Source organism: Podarcis muralis, chromosome 13 (assembly GCF_964188315.1).
Source record: "Podarcis muralis chromosome 13, rPodMur119.hap1.1, whole genome shotgun sequence".
Lineage (NCBI taxonomy): Eukaryota > Metazoa > Chordata > Lepidosauria > Squamata > Lacertidae > Podarcis > Podarcis muralis.
In genome coordinates, this window is record NC_135667.1 from 11,471,816 (window position 1) to 11,496,142 (window position 24,327).

A 24,327-nucleotide genomic window follows, 5' to 3' on the forward strand; every position below is an offset into this window, starting at 1 on the left:
CTTTTCCATTTTGCCACTTCAAATTTAGGAATCAACAGATTCCTAGTGTGAGGAGAAAAGAGTGAACTACGGCATGAAATATCAATTTTTCAAAACCCATATTCTACCTGTGGAATCTTGTAAAGACCTAAGACATCTGCCATGGATGAGGAGGTGTCAGAATTAAGTCCCCCAATGACTCCTACTACATTTTTCTGGATGCCACACCTGTAGTTGGGGACAAAGTAATGTGATTTAAGGAGCAAATCCAGAGTGTTTCGGTAGGTCATCCTTGAATCAAAATAGCTATCATAGATGTGGAATCCAAGAGTGACATTGGGCAAGATCTTGGGATTCTCATTGATCTCATCAACAGCAAACACCAAGGCGAGGATGTGTTGGTAGAACTTTCTCATAACCCTGCAAAGAAAATGCCTTACCATTTTATAGGGAATTAAACAGTGCACAACACTTAGATCTGAGGGATACAACTTCCTCAATTAAATCATGTTAGAAATACGGAAATGATTTTGTTTCTATAGAGTTAATGTTTGAATCTCTCTTCCACCCGAATCAAATTTTTTATTTGTCTGAACATGAAGATTGAGAAGTGATCTTCACTTAATAACATTCTGTTTTTCTAACCATATTGCTTTTTATTACTAGAAACATGTACAGTTATTGAAATCATTACAATGCCCCTTCATCAGTTGTTGTCTGTAACAACACAAACTGGTATGAAATGAAGATAATGGAATTGACAGCTGCCATTTTGAATATAAAGAATGCCGACTGATGATCTGGTAGTGATAATTTTCAAATGGCCCTCATCCAGTTCTTTCTAAGTGCATTCAATGCTTATCCCTGATTGTTTTCAAAGTGCTTTAGACATAGCTTCTATTTTATACCATCTTTCACTAAAGCAGCTCAAGCTGGGTTTCATAGCTCTCCTCGCTCCCCTTGCTTATACATGAAAGCCTCTAGGGTGTAGCTGGCCAAGTAAATGGAGATTTGAACCCAGATCTCCCCAATGCAAATCTGCCATGTGATATTACTGTGGGCAGGAGGATCAATGACTAGAGAGCAAGTGGTGGTGATCTGAAACAGAATCAACTCAAACATGGTTGAGGTTTCATTTCTGCACCTGGTACATGGAAGGGAAGGGGCAGTGCTGAAGACGGCTTCACTACAATTGTGTCCACAACTAGCTGTCTGGAAGAGCTTTTCAATGTTGAAGATAGGTTTGTTATGTGGCCAAGAGAACATTTCTCTTATAACTTTAGCAGCCTGCTATTATAACTTTAAAAGCACTTTAGGGATGGAATAAATCAGATTCGGAGTTGCATGGCATGATTGGAGAGAGTCAAATGGTATACAGAGCACTCTCTGTTCCATCTTTGCTGGATAATTTTAAATTATTGTGCCCTGAGGATGTAGTGACTGTGCTTGAAGATTTGAAGCTGCCAAATGGACCCCTTGACCCTTGCCCATCTTGGCTTTTGAAATCTAGCTATATGGAATTGACTGGCAGTGGCAGACTTTGGTACTATGGCGCCCTGGGCAAGGCCAAAATTTTGCACCCACTTAGCCCTTGCATGGCCTTCCGTAAGACGGGTAAAGCTGTGACCGGATTAAGGAAGGAGACACGAGGCTCGGGTAGGGTCCTCGAGCCCCCACCCCGTTCCCAAGGCTGGGAAAGCGCTAACTAAGCTTTGGGAAGTGGGGAGGAGGACTCTAGGATATTGTCAGAGCCCATGCCTCCTTCCCAAAGCCCAGCGCCTTGTTTACCAGGTTTTGAGACAGCAGTCCCATGGCTTGAACCCAATGTGTGGCCACTTATTGCAGAACCCTAATGCCACCCCTGTGACTGGGGAGGTCTAGCTTCATTGGAAGATGCTCTGATCAAGGGTAAAATAGTATTATAAAATCTTACTATTTGGTTTAATCTTACTTTGGGTTTCAAAGCAAACCAAGTACTTTTGCTGTTGTTTAGACGTTTAGTCGTGTCCGACTCTTTGTGACCCCATGGACCAGAGCACTCCAGATGTACTTATAGTCTTTATAGTACTATAAAGTACTTCATAAAGGTAAAGGTAAAGGTACCCCTGCCCGTACTGGCCAGTCTTGACAGACTCTGGGGTTGGTGCGCCCATCTCACTCTATAGGCCGGGGGCCAGCGCTGTCCGGAGACACTTCCGGGTCACGTGGCCAGCGTGACATCGCTGCTCTGGCGAGCCAGAGCCGCACACGGAAACGCCGTTTACCTTCCCGCTAGAAAGCGGTCCCTATTTATCTACTTGCACCCGGGGGTGCTTTCGAACTGCTAGGTTGGCAGGCGCTGGGACCAAACAACGGGAGCGCACCCTGCCGCGGGGATTCGAATCGCCGACCTTTTGATCGGCAAGCCCTAGGAGCTGAGGCTTTTACCCACAGCGCCACCCGCGTCCCTCAAAAAAAAAAAAAAAGTACTTCATACTCAGATATAAATGTAGAAAGAATAAATGAAATGATATTAAGAGCCATTTACTTACATTGGGCTGTTAATAAAGACCTGAGATGGGTGTTCATCGAAGGAAATGCTGGGTAATATGTATTGGATATGAGACATTATCCCACCAATGATAAGGTCCCCTTGTTCATGCCACTCATGTGGAATATGCACAGGATTATTTCCGCTGCAAACAACCGTATGCACTTGGGGCACCATATTGGGAAACAGCAGGAGAAGCAGCAGCAACAACATCCTGATCACAAATATCCTTCTACACCCCGACTCTCATTTGCCTCTCTACAATATTGTTACTATCACCACACTTGAACAGAATGTATTTTGTGATAGCTGACTCTGCCAATTGTGTACTTAAAGAGGCAGGTCTCCACCTTCTCATTAACTTCAGCACTGTCACAAAAAATTCATTGAATGCTATGATTTGAAATCTAACCAATACAATGAAAAGCAAAAGCTGGCCTCACCTCTCCTCCCTTACCTTAACGCTCTATGGAACACCAGTGTACTTTTAATCATTTCAGATTTAATTTTTATTTCTTATTTTGCATTCTGCCTTTTGGAGCTTTTCCAGGTGAAATGATTACCATAATTTTAATAATTATAGAGGAGATAATTACTTTTGCAATGTTTTTGGGCTATTTGTTGCATCACCAGTAGGAGAACTGCCAAAGTAAACATATCTGTCACGTCACAGAATCAAAAGTTAGGAAGAGACCTCCAAAGTCATCTTGTCCTATCTGTTTGCTAATGCAGGACACCCAGAACTAAAGACAAACCAAACACCTTGACCAACTACGCTCTTCCTGTGGCACCCCTGTGGGGCTCCAAAGCCCAGTTATCCCTTGCCTGCAGAGCTGGCAGCCTCCCACCCTTTTCCAAACACCCTCACGTGTTCCCTCCGCCACCTCGCTTCTGCCCTCTTCTTGGGAGTCCTCCTGGCAGCTACTGCTGCCTCCCCTGGTCTCTGAGCTGTCCCCCTACCCCAAAGAGAGGTACCTCCTAACACTGACCCACAGGGACCTTGGGAGCAGCCCTGGCCAGCCCCCGAGGCAACATTCCCCAGGGGAGCTTCTAGCCAAGGCTGTGCAAGCCTTTGGGAGCCTGGGTCACAAGAGGGCATCAGAGGAGGGAGGGAAGGAAAGAGGGACAGAGGCCAGTCTTGTCCATGCCACCCCTGACCATCATTCAAGACACCCCAGGATGCCACACTGGTTGAAAACCACTGGTTCCAGACATCTCTCTCTTACTCTGGTAGGAAGCATTAATCCAGAAGATTGTCAGGGTGGCCCATCAGTGTAAGGCAGTGATAGGCACTGTTATGCCGTCTAGATGTTTCTGGACTACAGCTTCCATCATCCTTGATAATAATGGTCTGTTGTGAGCCGGTGGGAGCTGTCATTAAGCAACATCTGGAGGGCTACAGATTGACTACCCCTGGTGCAAATCAGGGTGGGGAGTAGAAAAAGTCTCCATTTCTAGGGTGATATTGATCTGTCAGGGCTATGTCAAGTATTAGAGACCACTGAGTCTAGAGCAGTTTCTACCTATGGCAAGGTGAATCACTTCCTGTCTCCCTTCACAGCATCATGTCAATTGATGTATGAGATTCCAGAAATGTAGAAGTCCAAGTTTATCCTGGAAATTCTAAAAGCCTGCAAGAGGCATAGATGCTGTGGAGTGGGGTGTCTGGCAGGGAGGAGTGCCAGATAGTGTCAGGCTTCTGCATTCTCCTAGGAAGGCACAGCTTATTATCAGATAGGACTCTGCCTTTTCAGAAGTTTTCCAGTCTGATGCTGGCATCCACATACTGACTGATGCCCCTCTCCTCAGCGGCCCTGGATCATTCTGCTTCATCTAATCCAACCTGCTGCAATTCATGACTGTCCCACATGAACTTGATAGATACCCAGATTTCCCAAATAAGTACAAAAATGGCTTGGGGCAGCTTCTCAAGTTCTTGTGTTCTTTTTCTTCTCTTCTCTCTGCACCCCAGCATAGCCTCAGGAGAGGTTCAGGGCCTCTTGGGAAGATAAGAGGGCAGCTCTCTGGATGCAGGAGAAGAAGAGTAAGGGGACGTGTGGGCATTCAAGTGCTTGGAAATCATTCATAGTTTCTTTCATACACGTCATCCCTGTTCATTTACACATCATATGCAACTACACTGGATATCAAGAATATAAATGTTAAGATAATCTCTTCTGTTATTTTGATCATTTCAGGTAACTTCCTTTCTTGAAAAAGGATGGTGAAATTACCATACAAACAATTCAACATAATCAAAATACAGAAATGACGAACTATTCTGTTCTTTACATCTTTCTCCGTATCAGCTGCTCTCTGTTATTCAGCTCAGGCCTCACCACAATAATGTAGCATTTAGGGGAAAAGATGCAGCCCAGCAGCCCAGCACTGGAAGCCAAGATGGAGAAGATCTCCACAACCACCATGTATTTTCCTCTGGTACTCAAGTATGTGGGAATAAAGGAGAACCAAACACTGCAGAAGACCAGCATGCTGAAGGTGATGAACTTGGCTTCATTGAAGCTATCAGGCAACTTCCTGGCTAAGAAGGCCACAGTGAAGCTGATAATGGCCAGGAAGCCCATGTAGCCTAAAACAGCATAGAACATGAGAACTGACCCCTCATTACATAAGAATATGATTTCTTCACTGCTTGAGTGCATGTCCACATCTGGGAATGGGGCAGAGGTTGCCAACCAGGAGGCACAGATTCCTACTTGAATCACAGAGCAGGAAAGGACAATGGAGTAAGCCAGTTTTTTGCCTACCCACTTCCTGATTGTGGAATCTGGCTTGGTAGCCATGAATGCCAAAACCACTGAAATAGTCTTGGCCAAGATGCTGGAGAGGGCCACAGAGAAGACAATGCCAAAAGCCGTTTGTCGGAGTGGGCAGGTTGCCTTATTAGGCATTCCAATGAACATCAAGGAGCACAGGAAACACAAGAGGAGGGAGGTGAGGAGAATGTAAGTGAGGCTTCTGCTGTTGGCTTTGACGATGGCAGTGTCCCGGTGCTTAATGAAAATGCCAAGTACCATAGCTGTGATCAGAGAGAATAAAAGTGCAGAGAAAGTTGAAGCCATGGCCAAAGTTTCACCAAAGCCTAGGACGTTTGGTTTCTTGGGAATGCACTCATTCTGCTCTTCATTTGGATATTGATCCGGAGGACATCTGGCACAGGTTTCCAATCCTGAAAAAAAGGTTGCATGACAATTGGATACAATCCAGAATATGCTTAAGAATAATAATGTATATTTGATGTATATGCTTACAATCCAGAATATGCTTAAGACCCCTTACCATAGTGTTTCCCTGAGGAAAAGTTTCAAAACTTCTAATTCAATGCTGGTGCCCTAGATGCTTTGAAGATAAAGTTATGCCTGGAATTTAACATTTCCTATATGGAGAAACTATGTTTTTAGTGATCCTCTTCCATATTCTTAGAACAACAGATACTGCATAATGAAATCAGAGAAATATTACAGCTGAAATCTTGGAAGCAAGAGGGGTGATTTTTATAGGATTTTAACACTGTCCCCAAAATCCTTGTTCTTAGAGAAAAGACAATCACTCCTATTACCTCCTCCCCCCTAAAATTTTTAGTGCTGTCTTCAGGGCAAAACAGTCTTGGGGTGGAGCTACACTAGTGATTTATAACGGTAAAATGCATTATTAAAATGTGACACCACAGCAGTGAGCCACTGGCAATGGGAAAGTGCATTAAAAATCATGGAACGTTATATTTAATAACATTTCAAAGATCAATATAGATAAAGTGATGGAAAATCTTTACATTACAGGTAAAGTCACATTCTCATGTTATACCCACTAGAAAGCTAATATAATTTCTTAATACTGGCAGCTTTTACTGAGACAGCAGGGAGATTATTGTTAATAGTAGAATAAAACAGAGCAAATCCCATTGCCGATTTGCTCAGAAGTTTCTAAAATGACTTTTATATGCTAATATGGCATATAAAAAAATATAATATGGCATATCTCTCACCCTTCTCATCTGAGAACATCCCAGGAGGACATGGATCACAATCATAACAACAGAACTTCTTCCCCTCCTTCTTTTTCTTCTCATAACCAGGATGGCAGTTGGCATTACATAAGGAAAGGGGTGGCACCTATCCAAAGGGACACAAAGGGGTTAATATTAAGAAAATGTTTTAGGGGATTCAGGTAACATCAGGTGATCTATCAGTAAACAGGAGGGTCAGAAATGTCAGGGTCTTTCCCAGGGAGTCTTCTCTTCTCATGAGGCGGCCAAAATATTGGAGCATCAGCTTCAGGATCTGTCCTTCCAGTGAGCACTCAGGGCTGATTTCCTTCAGAATGGATAGGTTTGATCTTCTTGCAGTCCATGGTACTCTCAAGAGTCTCCTCCAGCACCAGAATTCAAAAGCATCAATTCTTCAGCGATCAGCCTTCTTTATGGTCCAGCTCTCACTTCCATACCTCACTACTGGGAAAACCATGGCTTTAACTATACGGACCTTTGTTGGCAAGGTGAAGCTACCAAACAAGCATGTTGGACAACACTCTCTGATAGCCATTGGTCCTTCTTGGTGTGACATGTCTTCTGTGCATATTGCTGTTTCTGGTGATGTGGTTCATTTGTTTATTTGTGTGTCAAGTTCCCTCCCCCAAAAGAAATAAAGACACCGGACACATTATTTATGGTTAATGGGCGTAAATGGCCACAACTTTATTGATTACAGAATTGAAGGTATTGGCCTTAGGCATTGGCTCCTATCACTACCCGGCATGGTAACCGGGAAGGGTTGAACACGAATCGTGGGTGCCCTGCAGGAGTACGCCGACTAGGATCCCCACGGGTGTCACCGCTCGTGGGCGTGCCGGCGGCCCTCACCTTACTAGGTCTCGGACAAGGCAACGCCCCCGGAGTCCTCTACCGGACTACCCTTTTCCTCGGGGGAAGGTGATGGCGTATCCTTCCCCCCCAACCATTTGCATAACAATAGACCCCTGCCAATGCCTAACCGCCAAACCGCGAAAGTTGTGACGAATTGCTACGAGGTAGGCGAAAAAACCAAAAGGCTGAAAGCCGCCAACTTGGAAAAATTCCTACCAGGCCCCTTGCGGCGACCAACCGAAGTCCATAGCAAGGTCAAGCCTGCCTAATCTAAGGGTGGGTGGGCTGGGAAAACCTCACGCTGCTGAGGGGGAAAGAGGGAGATCCCGGGGCGTGCCTGGCCTTAAGTAGCCAAGGCCACGCCTCCCCAGTCCGCCGATTGGCGGACGGGGGGGAAGGCGGAAAGGCACGCCCCCGGGGAATACCTAGCTCTCGCGGGGGCTAAATTCCAGCCCCCGCGCTTGTGGGAGGGTCCTGTCCACAACACCCTCTCCTCCCGAGGCTCGGAAATGGCTTTATTAATAAAATTATTAGTAGCAGCATTATTAGTGGTGGCAGCAGTAGTTGGGCAGCACTTCCCTTTTCACCTCATGTGGCAAAACTCCATGCTCTCCCACCTGTGGGCAGTGATTTCCTTACCTGAGTGAAGACTCTGTGCCATTGGATTCTGTCCCTATTAATGGTGAGCTCTTTGCCAGGAGGGGCCTGAGGATCCAGTCTTCCAACTTTGACCCTGACATAGGAATTATTTGGGAAAGTGACCAGGTTTGTAATATCAAATCCACCTGCTAATTCTCCATGTTCATTGAATGTAATTTCATCCCCAGCACTGTTGTTGAATGAGAGCCTCTGCAGGAATGAGTGCAGCTAGGTGGAAAAAGAATCAAAAGGTCTGTGAAGTGTTGTAATAGTGTTACTAAGATAATTCATGGGGTCATGAAGAGTCGGATACAACTAGACGACTGAACAACAACAACAGAATAATTCAATTGTTTTCCTGGGAGAATTTAAGATCTTTTCCTGGCTCTGTTTGTTTGAGTTACCATGGAAGCCAGACATTTTTATGCATATTATCTGATGATGAGAAACTACATAAAGCCACAAGCATTGGCACCTTCTCTCTGGGGCCCTGAGGTCCCAGGCACCCACCAAATTTTCAATGAGGGGGCCATGCTGGAAGGGCTCTGGCAGGCCCTCCTGCTGCTGTGATGGGCTCCATTGCTGCCTCCTGCTGCAGCAGTGGGCTCCTACGGAGCAATGGAAGTCCAAAAAGGGTTCAATGTGTTTTTAACATTATGTTGGGAGCTGCCCAGAGTGGCTGAGGCAACTGAGCCAGATGGGTGGTGCACATATAAAAACATAATAAAATATCATACATTAAAAACTTCCCAATACAAGGCATTGGTAGGGTGTCAGATCACTCTTTTCCCTAGACTGAGAGAATGGTGAAAAGAAATAAAATGAAAAAATAAATTGGGATAAAGTGACATTTGCAGCTATCGCTAAAAGTTGCAAAAACAAAGAAGCACGGGACTGAGTGAGGGACATACTTTTGGAATAACATCAGGATATCAGCTCCGCACTAGGCACGACGGATAGCAGTAACAACCGGTAAAAATAGACATAATATTTTATAAGGACAGGAAGAAACAACATGGACAGATTAAATGTCACATACAGGAAGAATAAGGATCCATGAGAACTTCACCTGTAGACTAATAAATCACTAAATGTTAATGTTAATACGAATAGAAGTTATCAATATTGCAGCTGTTGTATAAGGGATTGCTATTATGACTGGAATATAATTGAAATTAATAAGATTTTGGAACGCAGAAGTAAAGTAAATTGTCAAAGTATCAATTCTAACACAGAGAGAGCCACCTAAATTATGTAATTGTGTATTTGAATGATTGATATTAGGAATTGTAATTTGGCATTGATATAATGAGGCTAAAGGGACGCGGGTGGCACTGTGCGTAAAACCTCAGCGCCTAGGACTTGCCGATCGCATGGTCGGCGGTTCGAATCCCCGCGGCGGGGTGCGCTCCCGTCATTCGGTCCCAGTGCCTGCCAACCTAGCAGTTCGAAAGCAAGTTATTAAATAGGGACCGCTTACCAGCAGGAAGGTAAACAGCGTTTCCGTGTGCTGCGCTGGCTCGCCAGATGCAGCTTGTCACGCTGGCCACGTGACCCGGAAGTGTCTGCAGACAGCGCTGGCTCCCGGCCTCTAGAGTGAGATGAGCGCACAACCCTAGAGTCTGTCAAGACTGGCCGGGCAGGGGTACCTTTATAATGAGGCTATTATTGGATCATTGTAATTGAAAACTAATTTAAAAAATTACAAAAAACTTATTGATACAGGGCTGCATTCAGATGTCTTCTAAAGGTTTTGTAGTTCTCTATTTCCTTGACATCTAAAGGGAAGGCGTTCCACAGGGAGGGTGTCACTACCAAGAAGGCCCTCCGCCTGGTTCCTGGTTTGACAGATATATACATACATAGATAGATAGAGATAAATATATAGATATAGGTTTAGAAGCTGCTGGAAACGTCGTAATTTGTTCATTTGTACTAAAATAAAATAAAATTTGTCTCCGCTCCAACTAAATCTTTGTCATTTTTGCATGGTAAAATCACAGATTTTATTATCTATTTTTCAGTATACTTAAAATCCGTTGCTTATTCTGGGCTACCCCACATTTTCTCCAAAAAATCGCTTTGCAGTTATCAAATTTTTCAAAAGCAGGGGTCCATAGCTTAGCTTTTGAAAAACAGAGGGACCTCAGTAATTAGCTAATTTGGAACCACTGGTCTAATTAAATGCCAGTTGAAATACTGGAACTTGTGCCAGTTCTAAATGTTTAAATTTTTAGGGGAAAAATTAACTTGTCAAGTAGTTGCTGCTAGTGTGTCACTTATGAAAGTCTGTGAAATCTAAAGTCTGCTTAATATCATTATAGGAAATAAAATAATTTAACATTAATCTTTGATGTATTTATTACTTTAATTATTTACTTATAGATGAATGTCAACTCACATTATATTATCAACACAGTGCAGAACACTGAATACTTTGCAAGGTGAACATTTTATAAGAGGAAACATTACCTGCCAGGGCTCTACATTCTGAGAAGAGAGTCTGTCTCCACCTTTTGTCCTTTTGCTGATGGCTTCAGATGAGTAGCTAATATGTAAGGCATGTGCCAGAGCATAGACAGCATTATAGATACTGTAGCTGTGGCCGGTCATGCTCATTTCAAAAAATGGTGCAGGAAGGCTCTCCAGCAACTCTTCTCCAGTACATGTGTCGGCTGGCCCAGTGGAATTTGAAAGTGAACAAACAAATGCTTGTTCCCAGAAATCGTTGATAAAACCATCTGCATCTGCCCAGGAAGGCTTTACACTCCTTAGAAAGTCTGAGAAGTCTTGAATCTCCTTAGAGTGAATCACAAAGGAGATAGCACCATGGAACATTTGTATATTAACCTTTAGCATTTTTTTAAAATAATATAATATGAAATCAATTTGGGCTGTTGTAATCCATACTTTTCCTCCAGGTTGTTTCCTCTTAGATGGCGGCAATATCAGCTGAATTATATTCCTTGCCTCTATAGTACTTGATAGCCATAAAATAGATGTACTTTCTCCATATATAACAATTGCGTTAGCTTTGCTTGACATGAAAGCTGGGGTCAAAAGCCTTGTGTGACCCACCATATGAAGTATGTTACCATTGAAAAGCAGGCGGTATTCAAATTTTTCAGTGAATTCTGAACAGATTCCATTCTGGAAAAGCATTGGTTCAATGATCTGCAAGAAACGTTCTCCAACTTCATTATTTGGAGTGATGAGCCCGACCCATTTCCATCCGAAATGCAGAAGTAACTGGATAATTCCCTTGTACTGAAGATCTTCATTGGGGACCATGCGGTAAAAGGAAGCAACTTTGATTTGATCATTTGTGGCTGGTTCAAATGAACCATATGAAATCTGAAAAGGAAAAAGCCAAACCTTTCCAAGTGGAAACAAGAATTCACAATGCACCCATTTTCTGAGTATAAATCCTGTATATCCCATATTTACTAATCTTACTCAGGGCTGACCCCCATTTACATAGAAAATATATTGCTCAAAAACCAAACAAACAATATAGCTCATTTAATTTTGTAGATATTAATTTCTGTTATTATGGGAGTCATCACAGCTGAATACTTGTACACAAGGATTCTCTCCAAGAACAGGAGAGCTTTTATCCTGCACTGCCTTCAACAATTCTCCAAAGTGGACCTGGAGAAATACAAGCAATTGATCACTTGATCTTTTGGTTTATAATCTTTAAAACACTTGTAGGGAGAGGTTGGTGTCATATCTACTAAGAACCCTTGTTGGTGGATATCTTGGAAATCCTGTACGTTTCCTGAATATTATACATTTTATTCTTCTGTGACCACAATAAACCATATCCTATGAAAGTAAAATACCAGGAAAAATTAAGGCAACTAATATGAAGTCAAGTAATGCAGCAGAACAACACCATATTTATAAGAATACATCCATCCCCAAATGCCAGAAAGATAACAAGAATTTTGTTTTTGATTAGCCTTTGAAGGTGGACAGTACTAAACATCACCATACCTATAAAAAGAGGGGATCTTATGATTCCTAAGGAGAAGGACATTGTTGTCCCAGGTTATTTATGGCTTTGTAAGTCAGCTTCATCACTACGAAGTGGGACTGGTATACCTCTCATGCAACAAGGGCAGTGCTTTCAGGAATAACGTAATGTGAACCCATCAAGGTGCCCCATTCATCAGGTTGGAACTTTTTGAACAATCTTTCATTAAATATATTATACATACATTCTTTAGAACCTGGGTCCCTTCATCTACATTGTTGGGAATTAATATTATAAGCCCCCTCCCCCAAATACCCATGTATTGCAACCCGTTTCCCTTTTTCATTTTACCACTTCATATTATGCATAAACAGATTCCTAGTGAAAGAAGAAACGTGTTAACAATGGCATGAAATACCCATTTTTCAATGCCCATATTCTACCTGTGGAATCTTGTGAAGACCTAAGATGTCTGCCATGGATGAGGAAGTGTCAGAGCTAAGTCCCCCAATGACTCCTACTACATTTTTCTGAATGCCACATATGTAGTTGGGGACAAAATGATGTGATTTAAAGAGCAGGTCCAGAGTGTTTCGGTAGGTCATCCTTGAATCAAAATAGCTATCATAGATGTGGAATCCAAGAGTGGCATTGGGCAAGATCTTGGGATTTTCATTGATCTCGTCAACAGCAAAAACCAAGGCGAGGATGTGTGGGTAGAACTTTGTCATCACTCTGCAAATAAAGTATGTTACTATTTTGTGGGGTATTCAACAGTGCACAACACTTAGATCTGAGGGATACAACTGCCTCAATTAAATCATGTTGGAAATGTTGGAACCCCAAAGTTGTTCACGACTTGACTTAACTGTCAGGGTCCCCTTTACCTTTACTGTGATTAAAGCCAGTCAAATGGTATGCAGTGCGCCCTCTGTTCCATTTTTGCTAGATCAGTTTAAATTATTGTGGCCAGAGGATGTAGTCAATGCACTTGAAGAAATGAAGCTGCCAAATTGACCCTTGCCCAGCTTATGGAAGGAAACGCAAGGTTTGGGTAGAGTCCTAGAGCTCCCCACCTCGTTCCCAAAGTTGGAAAAGTGCTAACTAGGTTTTGGGAAGGAGGCAGGAGGACTCTGCACCTTATCGGAGCCCATGCCTCTTTCCCAAAGCCCAGCGCCTTGCTTACCAGGTTTTGAGACAGCACTCCCATGGCTTGTACCCAATGCGTGGCCACTTCTCGCAGAACCCTAACGCCGCTCCTGTGACTTGGGAGGTCTAGCGAGTGATCAATACTTCATTGGAGGATGGAGAGATACCATGTATCTTGGAGCAGGTTATGGCGTAACCCCTTTTTCAAAGTACTGCTCTAAACTAAGAGTAGAATAGTCTTATAAAATCTTACTATTGGGTTTAATCTTACTTTGGGTTTCAAAGTGAACCAAGTGCTTTATAGTCAGATATAAATGTAGAAAGAATAAATGAAATGATCTTAAGAGCTGTTTACTTACAGTGGGTTGGGAATAAAGACCTGAGATGGGTGTTCATGGAAGGAGATTCTGGGGAATAGGTAATAGATATGAGTCACTATCTCACCAATGATAAGGTCCCCTTGTTCATACCACTCATGTGGAATATGCACAGGATTATTTCCGCTGCAACCAACAGTATGCACTTGGGGCACCATATTGGGAAGCAGCAAGAGAAGCAGCAGCAACCACATCCTCATCACAACTATCCTTCTACACCTGGAATCTCCTTTGCTTCTCTACAATATTGTAATTGTCATCAGCCTAACTTGAACAGGATATATTTTGTGACCACTGACTCTGCCAATTCTGTACTTAAAGGGGCAGGTATCCACCTGCTCATTAACTTCAACACTGCCACAAAAAAGTCATTGAATGCTATGATTTGAAATCTAACCAATACAATGAAAAGCAAAAGCTGGCCTCACCTCTCCTTAGCTTACCTTAGCTCTCTATGGAACACCGGGGTGCTTTTAATCATTTCAGATTTAATTATTTTTTCTTATTTCCCATTCAGCCTTCTGGAGCTTTTCCAGGTGAATTGATTATCATAATTTTAATAATTATAGAGAAGATAATTACTTTTGCAATGTTGTTGGACTCTGTGTTGCAACACCAGTAGGAGAATGGCCAAAGTAAACATATTTGTCACATTGCAGAATCAAAGGTTAGGAAGAAGCCTCCAAGGTCATCTTGTCCAATCTTCTTGCTAACACAGGACATCCAGAACTAAAAACAAGCCAAGAAAAAGAAAAACACTCTACCTGTAGACAGGCATCCATATGTCACCTAATAACGTCTCTATCGAAATGTGTTTATAGGTGAGCCAACTACATCCTTTCCCCATTTGTCTAATTTCCTACTGCTATTGGGCCTGACACTCTCTGGCATATGTAACATTGATTCCAGTTGCTGGATCTTGGAAACAACGGTGGAAAAACAAGCTGATCTCTGGCCGTAATAAATTATTGATTGATTGACAATGATGGAAAAGGTCCAAAGCATATCAGTATATAGAGACCCTGGATAATACATCCCCTATACTTTGAAAGAACACTTACATACTGTTTGAAGCTGAGTGACATACTTGGGAATGCCCAAAACAGTGTCAGGGCCTGGCTGGATGAGTCAGAGTGGCAGCCAGTGACCCAGGAGGCACCTGAGGAGGAAGGAGACTTTGAACCAGGTTCAGACTGGTGGGACAGAGAGGAATCACCAGCGGAGAGTGAAGGTGAAAGGCTTGAGGGAACCAGAGATGCTGATAGAGAAGGAGTAGGGGCTCTGCAATACAGTACTAATTTGGCTCCTTCCCCATCGCTATTCTCAGTGCAGGAACAAAGAGTCAAGAAAAGGCTGCAGCAATAAAGAAGGGAGGTATAAATAGGGGATGAAAAGGTCAGAAACCTTAGCTTCTGCTACTGACCTGCTTAGCTGATGGATGTGCAGTGTGGTGGCTCCCTGTTTACTGAGCAATAAAGTTGATTACTGCCCAGCTGTGTCTGTTTCTGCTTACAGCGTTGAACCACAGATGGAAGGGCTTTTCATGACAGCCTGACAGACAGAGGTTTTCAACCTTTTTGAGTACACGGCTCCCTTGACCAACTACATTATTTCTGTGGCACCCCTGTGGGGCTCAGGAACCCAGTTCTGTCACCATTTGCCTGCAGAGTTGGCAGCTTCCCACACTTTTCCAAATTCCCTCCCTTGTGGCATGTCCCTCAGGCTCCTGTCCTCTGCCCTCTCCTTGCTGCTGCTCCCGCAGCCCCTGGTCTCTAAGCTGCCCCCCTACCCCCACGACAGGTACCTCCTAACACTGCCCCATGGGGGCTTTGGAAGCACCCCCTGGTCACCATTCACCTGAGGAGTTTGTAGCCAAGGCTGTGCAAATCTTTGGGAGGCTGAGTCACAAGAGGGCATCACAAGGGGGAGAAAAGGAAAGAGGAAGAGAGTGTTGACTGTGGCACCCCTGACCATCATTCAATGCACCCCACAGCACACTGGTTGAAAACCACTGGTTCAAGACATCTCTCTCTTACTCTGGTCGGAAGCATAAATTCAGAAGACTGACAGGGTGGCCCATCAGTACAAGGCAGTGATAGGCACTGTTATGCCATCCAGATGTTTCTGGATGACAGTTGCCATCATCCTTGATATTAATGGTCTGTTGAAAGCTGGTGGGAGCTGTTGTTCAGCAACATCTGGAGGGCTATAGATTAACTACCCCTGGTGTAGAATAAGGTTCCATCTCTAAAGTGATATTTATCTGTCACTGCTATATGAATGATGATGATGATGATGATGATTTATACACCACCCAATACCCAGAGGTCTCAAGGCGTTTCACAAAGAAGATCACAACATATAAAATCACCTTAGAGGCTATAGGAGTGTCTACGGCACGTTGAGCCACTTCCTGCCTCCCTTCACAGCCACATATCAATTAAAGTATGGCATTCCAGAAGTCCAAGTTAATCCTGGGAGTTTTAAAATTGGTTAGATGTGTCTTTTGTGCTTAGAATTTCTAGCTGAGTGCACATGTGATTTTCAGTTCGGAGCACTTTTAAATGTTCTGCTTCAACATATTATGAACCATGTAAATGAATAAATACTTAAATGTAGGGGCTTCAAAATGAATCACACAAAACATGATCCATGATTTAATGGAACGACTGTAGCCATGAAATTGTCATGTTCCACTCATTTCTTAAAATAATCAGCATATGTAGGGGAATAGTTGGGGTGGTATTTAACATCGTGTCAGTGCTGCTTTGGTTTCTGTGAGTTGTGATGATAGAAGCTGCAAATTGAATCTTGAGAGTGGCAGTGGGCAAGAAATCTTTGGCCATTATCACTGGATTCTTAGCTTGTTCTTCATCCTTATCTAAACATAAAGTTAGTATCTTTATTGCCTGGCTCCCTTCTTTTACCTGCCCTTACTTTTTGAAATGGCTCAGTGAGGTTTTCTAGCCTGATGCTGGCATCCACACACTGACTGATGCCCCTCTCCACAGTGGCCCTGGATCACTCTGCTTCACCTATTCCAACCTGCTGCAATTCATTGCTGTCCCACATGAACTTGATAGATGGCCAGCTCACTCAAAATAGGGACAATTTGGCTTGGGGCATTGCCAAATCTGGTGCACAACCCTGCTGGATAGACTAATGGACTTAGTATAAGGCAGCTTCTCAAGTACTTGTGTTCTTTTTCTTCTCTTCTCTCTGCACCCCAGCATCGCCTCAGGAGAGGTTCAGGCCTCTTCGGAAGAGAAGAGGGCAGCTCTTTGGATGCAGAAGAAGAGTAAGGGGACGTGTAGGCATTCAAGTGGTTGGTTATCATCCATAGTTTCTTTCATATATGTAATACCTGTTCATTGAAATCTCATAAGCAGCTATGCTGGACATCAAGAACATAAATGATAAGACAATCCATTCTGCTATTTTGATCATTTCAGGTAACTTCCTTTCTTGTAAAATCACAGGGCAATTACCATGCCAACAAGTCTAGAGCGTAAATATAGAAATGATAAAATATTCTGTTATTTACATCTTTCTCCGTATCAGCTGCTCTCTGTTATTCAGCTCAGGCCTCACCACAATAATGTAACATTTAGGGGAAAAGATGCAGCCCAGCAGCCCAGCACTGGAAGCCAAGATGGAGAAGATCTCCACAGCCACCATGTATTTTCCTCTGGTGCTCAAGTATGTGGGAATAAAGGAGAACCAAACACTGCAGAAGACCAGCATGCTGAAGGTGATGAACTTGGCTTCATTGAAGCTATCAGGCAACTTCCGGGCTAAGAAGGCCACAGTGAAGCTGATAATGGCCAGGAAGCCCATATAGCCTAAAACAGCATAGAACATGAGAACTGACCCCTCATTACATAAGAATATAATTTCTTCACTGCTTGAGTGCATGTCCACATCTGGGAAAGGGGGAGAGGTTGCCAGCCAGAAGGCACAGATTCCTACTTGAATCACAGAGCAGGAAAGGACAATGGAGTAAGCCAGTTTTCTGCCTACCCACTTCCTGATTGTGGAATCTGGCTTGGTAGCCATGAATGCCAAAACCACTGAAATAGTCTTGGCCAAGATGCTAGAGAGGGCCACAGAGAAGACAATGCCAAAAGCCGTTTGTCGGAGTGGGCAGGATGCCTTATTAGGCATTCCAATGAACATCAAGGAGCACAGGAAACATGAGAGGAGGGAGATGAGGAGAATGTAAGTGAGGCTTCTGTTATTGGCTTTGACGATGGCAGTGTTCCGGTGCTTAATGAAAATGCCAAGTACCATAGCTGTGATCAGAGAGAATAAAAGCGCAGAGAAAGTTGAAACCATGGCCAAAGTTTCACCAAAGCCTAGGACGTGTGGTTTCTTGGGAATGCACTCATTCTGCTCTTCATTTGGATATTGATCCGGGGGACATCTGGCACAGGTTTCCAACCCTGAAAAAAGTTGCATGACAATTGGATACAATCCAGAATATGTTTAAGAATAATAATGTATATTTGATGTATATGCTTACAATCCAGAATATGCTTAAGACCCTTACCATAGTGTTTCCCTGAGGAAAAGTTTCAAAACTTCTAATTCAATGCTGGTGCCCTAGATGCTTTGAAGATAAAGTTATGCCTGGAATTTAACATTTCCTATATGGAGAAACTATGTTTTTAGTGATCCTCTTCCATATTCTTAGAACAACAGATACTGCATAATGAAATCAGAGAAATATTACAGCTGAAATCTTGGAAGCAAGAGGGGTGATTTTTATAGGATTTTAACACTTTCCCCAAATCCTTGTTGTTAGAGAAAAGACAATCACTCCTATTACCTCCTCCCCCCTAAAATTTTTAGTGCTGTCTTCAGGGCAAAACAGTCTTGGGGTGGAGCTACACTAGTGATTTATAACGGTAAAATGCATTATTAAAATGTGACACCACAGCAGTGAGCCACTGGCAATGGGAAAGTGCATTAAAAATCATGGAACGTTATATTTAATAACATTTCAAAGATCAATATAGATAAAGTGATGGAAAATCTTTACATTACAGGTAAAGTCACATTCTCATGTTATACCCACTAGAAAGCTAATATAATTTCTTAATACTGGCAGCTTTTACTGAGACAGCAGGGAGATTATTGTTAATAGTAGAATAAAACAGAGCAAATCCCATTGCCGATTTGCTCAGAAGTTTCTAAAATGACTTTTATATGCTAATATGGCATATAAAAAAATATAATATGGCATATCTCTCACCCTTCTCATCTGAGAACATCCCAGGAGGACATGGATCACAATCATAACAACAGAACTTCTTCCCCTCCTTCTTTTTCTTCTCATAACCAGGATGGCAGTTGGCATTACATAAGGAAAGGGGTGGCACCTATCCAAAGGGACACAAAGGGGTTAATATTAAGAAAATGTTTTAGGGGATTCAGGTAACATCAGGTGATCTATCAGTAAACAGGAGGGTCAGAAATGTCAGGGTCTTTCCCAGGGAGTCTTCTCTTCTCATGAGGCGGCCAAAATATTGGAGCCTCAGCCTCAGGATCTGTCCTTCCAGTGAGCACTCAGGGCTGATTTCCTTAAGAATGGATTAGTTTGATCTTCTTGCAGTCCATGGGACTCTCAAGAGTCTCCTCCAGCACCAGAATTCAAAAGCATCAATTCTTCAGCGATCAGCCTTCTTTATGGTCCAGCTCTCACTTCCATACATCACTACTGGGAAAACCATGGCTTTAACTATACGGACCTTTGTTGGCAAGGTGAAGCTACCAAACAAGCATGTTGGACAACACTCTCTGATAGCCATTGGTCCTTCTTGGTGTGACATGTCTTCTGTGCTTATTGCTGTTTCTGGTGATGTGGTTCATTTGTTTATTTATTAATAAAATTATTAGTAGCAGCATTATTAGTGGTGGCAGCAGTAGTTGGGCAGCACTTCCCTTTTCACCTCATGTGGCAAAACTCCATGCTCTCCCACCTGTGGGCAGTGATTTCCTTACCTGAGTGAAGACTCTGTGCCATTGGATTCTGTCCCTATTAATGGTGAGCTCTTTGCCAGGAGGGGCCTGAGGATCCAGTCTTCCAACTTTGACCCTGACATAGGAATTATTTGGGAAAGTGACCAGGTTTGTAATATCAAATCCACCTGCTAATTCTCCATGTTCATTGAATGTAATTTCATCCCCAGCACTGTTGTTGAATGAGAGCCTCTGCAGGAATGAGTGCAGCTAGGTGGAAAGAGAATCAAAAGGTCTGTGAAGTGTTGTAATAGTGTTACTAAGATAATTCATGGGGTCATGAAGAGTCGGATACAACTAGACGACTGAACAACAACAACAAAATAATTCAATAGTTTTCCTGGGAGAATTTAAGATCTTTTCCTGGCTCTGTTTGTTTGAGTTACCATGGAAGCCAGACATTTTTATGCATATTATCTGATGATGAGAAACTACAGAAAGCCACAAGAACTGGCACCTTCTCTCTGGGGCCCTGAGTTCCCAGGCACCCACAAAAATTTCAATGAGGGGGCCATGCTGGAAGGGCTCTGGCAGGCCCTCCTGCTGCTGTGATGGGCTCCATCGCTGCCTCCTGCTGCAGCAGTGGGCTCCTACGGAGCAATGGAAGTCCAAAAAGGGTTCAATGTGTTTTTAACATTATGTTGGGAACTTCCCAGAGTGGCTGAGGCAACTGAGCCAGATGGGTGGTGCACATATAAAAACATAATAAAATATCATATATTAAAAACTTCCCAATACAAGGCATTGGTAGGGTGTCAGATCACTCTTTTCCCTAGACTGAGAGAATGGTGAAAAGAAATAAAATGAAAAAATAAATTGGGATAAAGTGACATTTGCAGCTATCGCTAAAAGTTGCAAAAACAAAGAAGCACGGGACTGAGTGAGGGACATACTTTTGGAATAACATCAGGATATCAGCTCCGCACTAGGCACGACGGATAGCAGTAACAACCGGTAAAAATAGACATAATATTTTATAAGGACAGGAAGAAACAACATGGACAGATTAAATGTCACATACAGGAAGAATAAGGATCCATGAGAACTTCACCTGTAGACTAATAAATCACTAAATGTTAATGTTAATACGAATAGAAGTTATCAATATTGCAGCTGTTGTATAAGGGATTGCTATTATGACTGGAATATAATTGAAATTAATAAGATTTTGCAACGCAGAAGTAAAGTAAATTGTCAAAGTATCAATTCTAACACAGAGAGAGCCACCTAAATTATGTAATTGTGTATTTGAATGATTGATATTAGGAATTGTAATTTGGCATTGATATAATGAGGCTAAAGGGACGCGGGTGGCACTGTGCGTAAAACCTCAGCGCCTAGGACTTGCCGATCGCATGGTCGGCGGTTCGAATCCCCGCGGCGGGGTGCGCTCCCGTCATTCGGTCCCAGTGCCTGCCAACCTAGCAGTTCGAAAGCAAGTTATTAAATAGGGACCGCTTACCAGCAGGAAGGTAAACAGCGTTTCCGTGTGCTGCGCTGGCTCGCCAGATGCAGCTTGTCACGCTGGCCACGTGACCCGGAAGTGTCTGCAGACAGCGCTGGCTCCCGGCCTCTAGAGTGAGATGAGCGCACAACCCTAGAGTCTGTCAAGACTGGCCGGGCAGGGGTACCTTTATAATGAGGCTATTATTGGATCATTGTAATTGAAAACTAATTTAAAAAATTACAAAAAACTTATTGATACAGGGCTGCATTCAGATGTCTTCTAAAGGTTTTGTAGTTCTCTATTTCCTTGACATCTAAAGGGAAGGCGTTCCACAGGGAGGGTGTCACTACCAAGAAGGCCCTCTGCCTGGTTCCTGGTTTGACAGATATATACATACATAGATAGATAGAGATAAATATATAGATATAGGTTTAGAAGCTGCTGGAAACGTCGTAATTTGTTCATTTGTACTAAAATAAAATAAAATTTGTCTCCGCTCCAACTAAATCTTTGTCGTTTTTGCATGGTAAAATCACAGATTTTATGATCTATTTTTCAGTATACTTAAAATCCTTTGCTTATTCTAGGCTACCCCACATTTTCTCCAAAAAAATCGCTTTGCAGTTATCAAAATTTTCAAAAGCAGGGGTCCTTAGCTTTTGAAAAACAGAGGGACCTCAGTAATTAGCTAATTTGGAACCACTGGTCTAATTAAATGCCATTTGAAATACTGGAACTTGTGCCAGTTCTAAATGTTTAAATTTTTAGGAAAAAAATTAACTTGTCAAGTAGTTGCTGCTAGTGTGTCACTTATGAAAGTCTGTGAAATCTAAAGTCTGCTTAATATCATTATAGGAAATAAAATAATTTAACGTTAATCTTGGATGTATTTATTACTTTAATTATTTACTTATAGATGAATGCCAACTCACATTATATTATCAACACAGTGCAGAACACTGAATACTTTGCAAGGTGAACATTTTATAAGAGGAAACATTACCTGCCAGGGCTCTACATTCTGAGAAGAGAGTCTGTCTCCACCTTTTGTCCTTTTGCTGATGGCTTCAGATGAGTACCTAATATGTAAGGCATGTGCCAGAGCATAGACAGCATTATAGATACTGTAGCTGTGGCCGGTCATGCTCATTTCAAAAAATGGTGCAGGAAGGCTCTCCAGCAACTCTTCTCCAGTACATGTGTCTGCTGGCCCAGTGGAATTTGAAAATGAACAAACAAATGCTTGTTCCCAGAAATCGCTGAAAAAACCATCTGCATCTGCCCAGGAAGGCTTTACACTCCTTAGAAAGTCTGAGAAGTCTTGAATCTCCTTGGAGTGAATCACAAAGGAGATAGCACCATGGAACATTTGTATATTAACCTTCACCATTTTTTTAAAATAATATAATATAAAATCAATTTGGGCTGTTGTAATCCATACTTTTCCTCCAGATTGTTTCCTATTAGATGGCGGCAATATCAGCTGTATTATATTCCTTGCCTCTATAATACATGATAGCCATAAAATAGATGCACTTTCTCCATATATGACAATTGCATTTGCTCTGCTTGCCATGAAAGCTGGGGACAAAAGCCTTGTATGAAGTATGTTACCAGTGAAATGCAGATGGTATTCAAATTTTTCAGTGAATTCTGAACAGATTCCATTCTGGAAAAGCATTGGTTCAATGATCTGCAAGAAACGTTCTCCAACTTCATTATTTGGAGTGATGAGCCCGACCCATTTCCATCCGAAATGCAGAAGTAACTGGATAATTCCCTTGTACTGAAGATCTTCATTGGGGACCATGCGGTAGAAGGAAGCAACTTTGATTTGATCATTTGTGGCTGGTTCAAATGAACCATATGAAATCTGAAAAGGAAAAAGCCAAACCTTTCCAAGCGGAAACAAGAATTCACAATGCACCCATTTTCTGAGTATAAATCCTGTATATCCCATATTTACTAATCTTACTCAGGGCCGACCCCCATTTACATAGAAAATATATTGCTCAAAAACCAAACAAACAATATTGCTCATTTAATTTTGTAGATATTAATTTCTGTTATTATGGGAGTCATCACAGCTGCATACTTGTACACAAGGATTCTCTCCAAGAACAGGAGAGCTTTTATCCTGCACTGCCTTCAACAATACTCCAAAGTGGAACTGGAGAAATACAAGCAATTGATCACTTGATCTTTTGGTTTATAATCTTTATAACACTTGTAGGGAGAGGTTGGTGTCATATCTTCTAAGAGCACTTGTTGGTGGATATCTTGGAAATCCTGTACGTTTCCTGAATATTATACATTTTATTCTTCTGTGACCACAATAAACCATATCCCATGAAAGTAAAATACCAGGAAAAATTAAGGCAACTAATATGAAGTCAAGTAATGCAGCAGAACAACACCATATTGATAGGAACCCATCCATCACCAAGTGCCAGAAAGATAACAAGAATTTTGTTTTTGATTAGCCTTTGAAGGTGGACAGTACTAAACATCACCATACCTATAAAAAGAGGGGATCTTATGATTCCTAAGGAGAAGGACATTGTTGTCCCAGGTTATTTATGGCTTTGTAAGTCAGCTTCATCACTACGAAGTGGGACTGGTATACCTCTCATGCAACTAGGGCAGTGCTTTCAGGAATAACGTAATGTGAACCCATCAAGGTGCCCCATTCATCTAACTGGAACTTTTTGATCAATCTTTCATTAAATATATTATACATACATTCTGTAGAACCTGGATCCCTTCATCTACATTGTTGGGAATTAATATTATAAGCCACCACCCCCCAAATACCCATGTATTGCAACCCGTTTCCCTTTTCCATTTTACCACTTCATATTATGCATAAACAGATTCCTAGTGAAAGAAGAAACGTGTTAACAATGGCATGAAATACCCATTTTTCAATACCCATATTCTACCTGTGGAATCTTGTGAAGACCTAAGACATCTGCCATGTATGAGGAGGTGTGAGAGCTAAGTCCCCCAATGACTCCTACTACATTTTTCTGAATGCCACATATGTAGTTGGGGACAAAGTGTTGAGATTTAAAGAGCAGATCCAGAGTGTTTCGGTAGGTCATCCTTGAATCAAAATAGCTATCATAGATGTGGAATCCAAGAGTGGCATTGGGCAAGATCTTGGGATTCTCATTGATCTCATCAACAGCAAAAACCAAGGCGAGGATGTGTGGGTAGAACTTTGTCATCACTCTGCAAATAAAGTATGTTACTATTTTGTGGGGTATTCAACAGTGCACAACTCTTAGATCTGAGGGATACAACTGCCTCAATTAAATCATG

General features: G+C 42.3%; 2 protein-coding genes across 2 annotated transcripts; both read right to left on the reverse strand.

The window, feature by feature from the left end:
• Positions 1-89: 89 nt before the first annotated feature.
• On the reverse strand, positions 90-11,321 carry LOC114583431 (vomeronasal type-2 receptor 26-like). The gene is made up of 5 exons (XM_077918031.1): positions 10,503-11,321; positions 8,031-8,258; positions 6,516-6,642; positions 4,802-5,699; positions 90-399 (listed from the first exon to the last, which is right to left on the reverse strand). Exons 1-5 carry the CDS (start codon positions 11,319-11,321, stop codon positions 90-92), a joined length of 2,382 nt encoding a protein of 793 aa, XP_077774157.1.
• A 1,113-nt stretch (positions 11,322-12,434) lies between these two features.
• On the reverse strand, positions 12,435-24,233 carry LOC114583435 (vomeronasal type-2 receptor 26-like). The gene is made up of 6 exons (XM_077918032.1): positions 23,946-24,233; positions 22,007-22,876; positions 19,539-19,766; positions 18,790-18,916; positions 17,080-17,977; positions 12,435-12,744 (listed from the first exon to the last, which is right to left on the reverse strand). Exons 1-6 carry the CDS (start codon positions 24,231-24,233, stop codon positions 12,435-12,437), a joined length of 2,721 nt encoding a protein of 906 aa, XP_077774158.1.
• Positions 24,234-24,327: the final 94 nt, after the last annotated feature.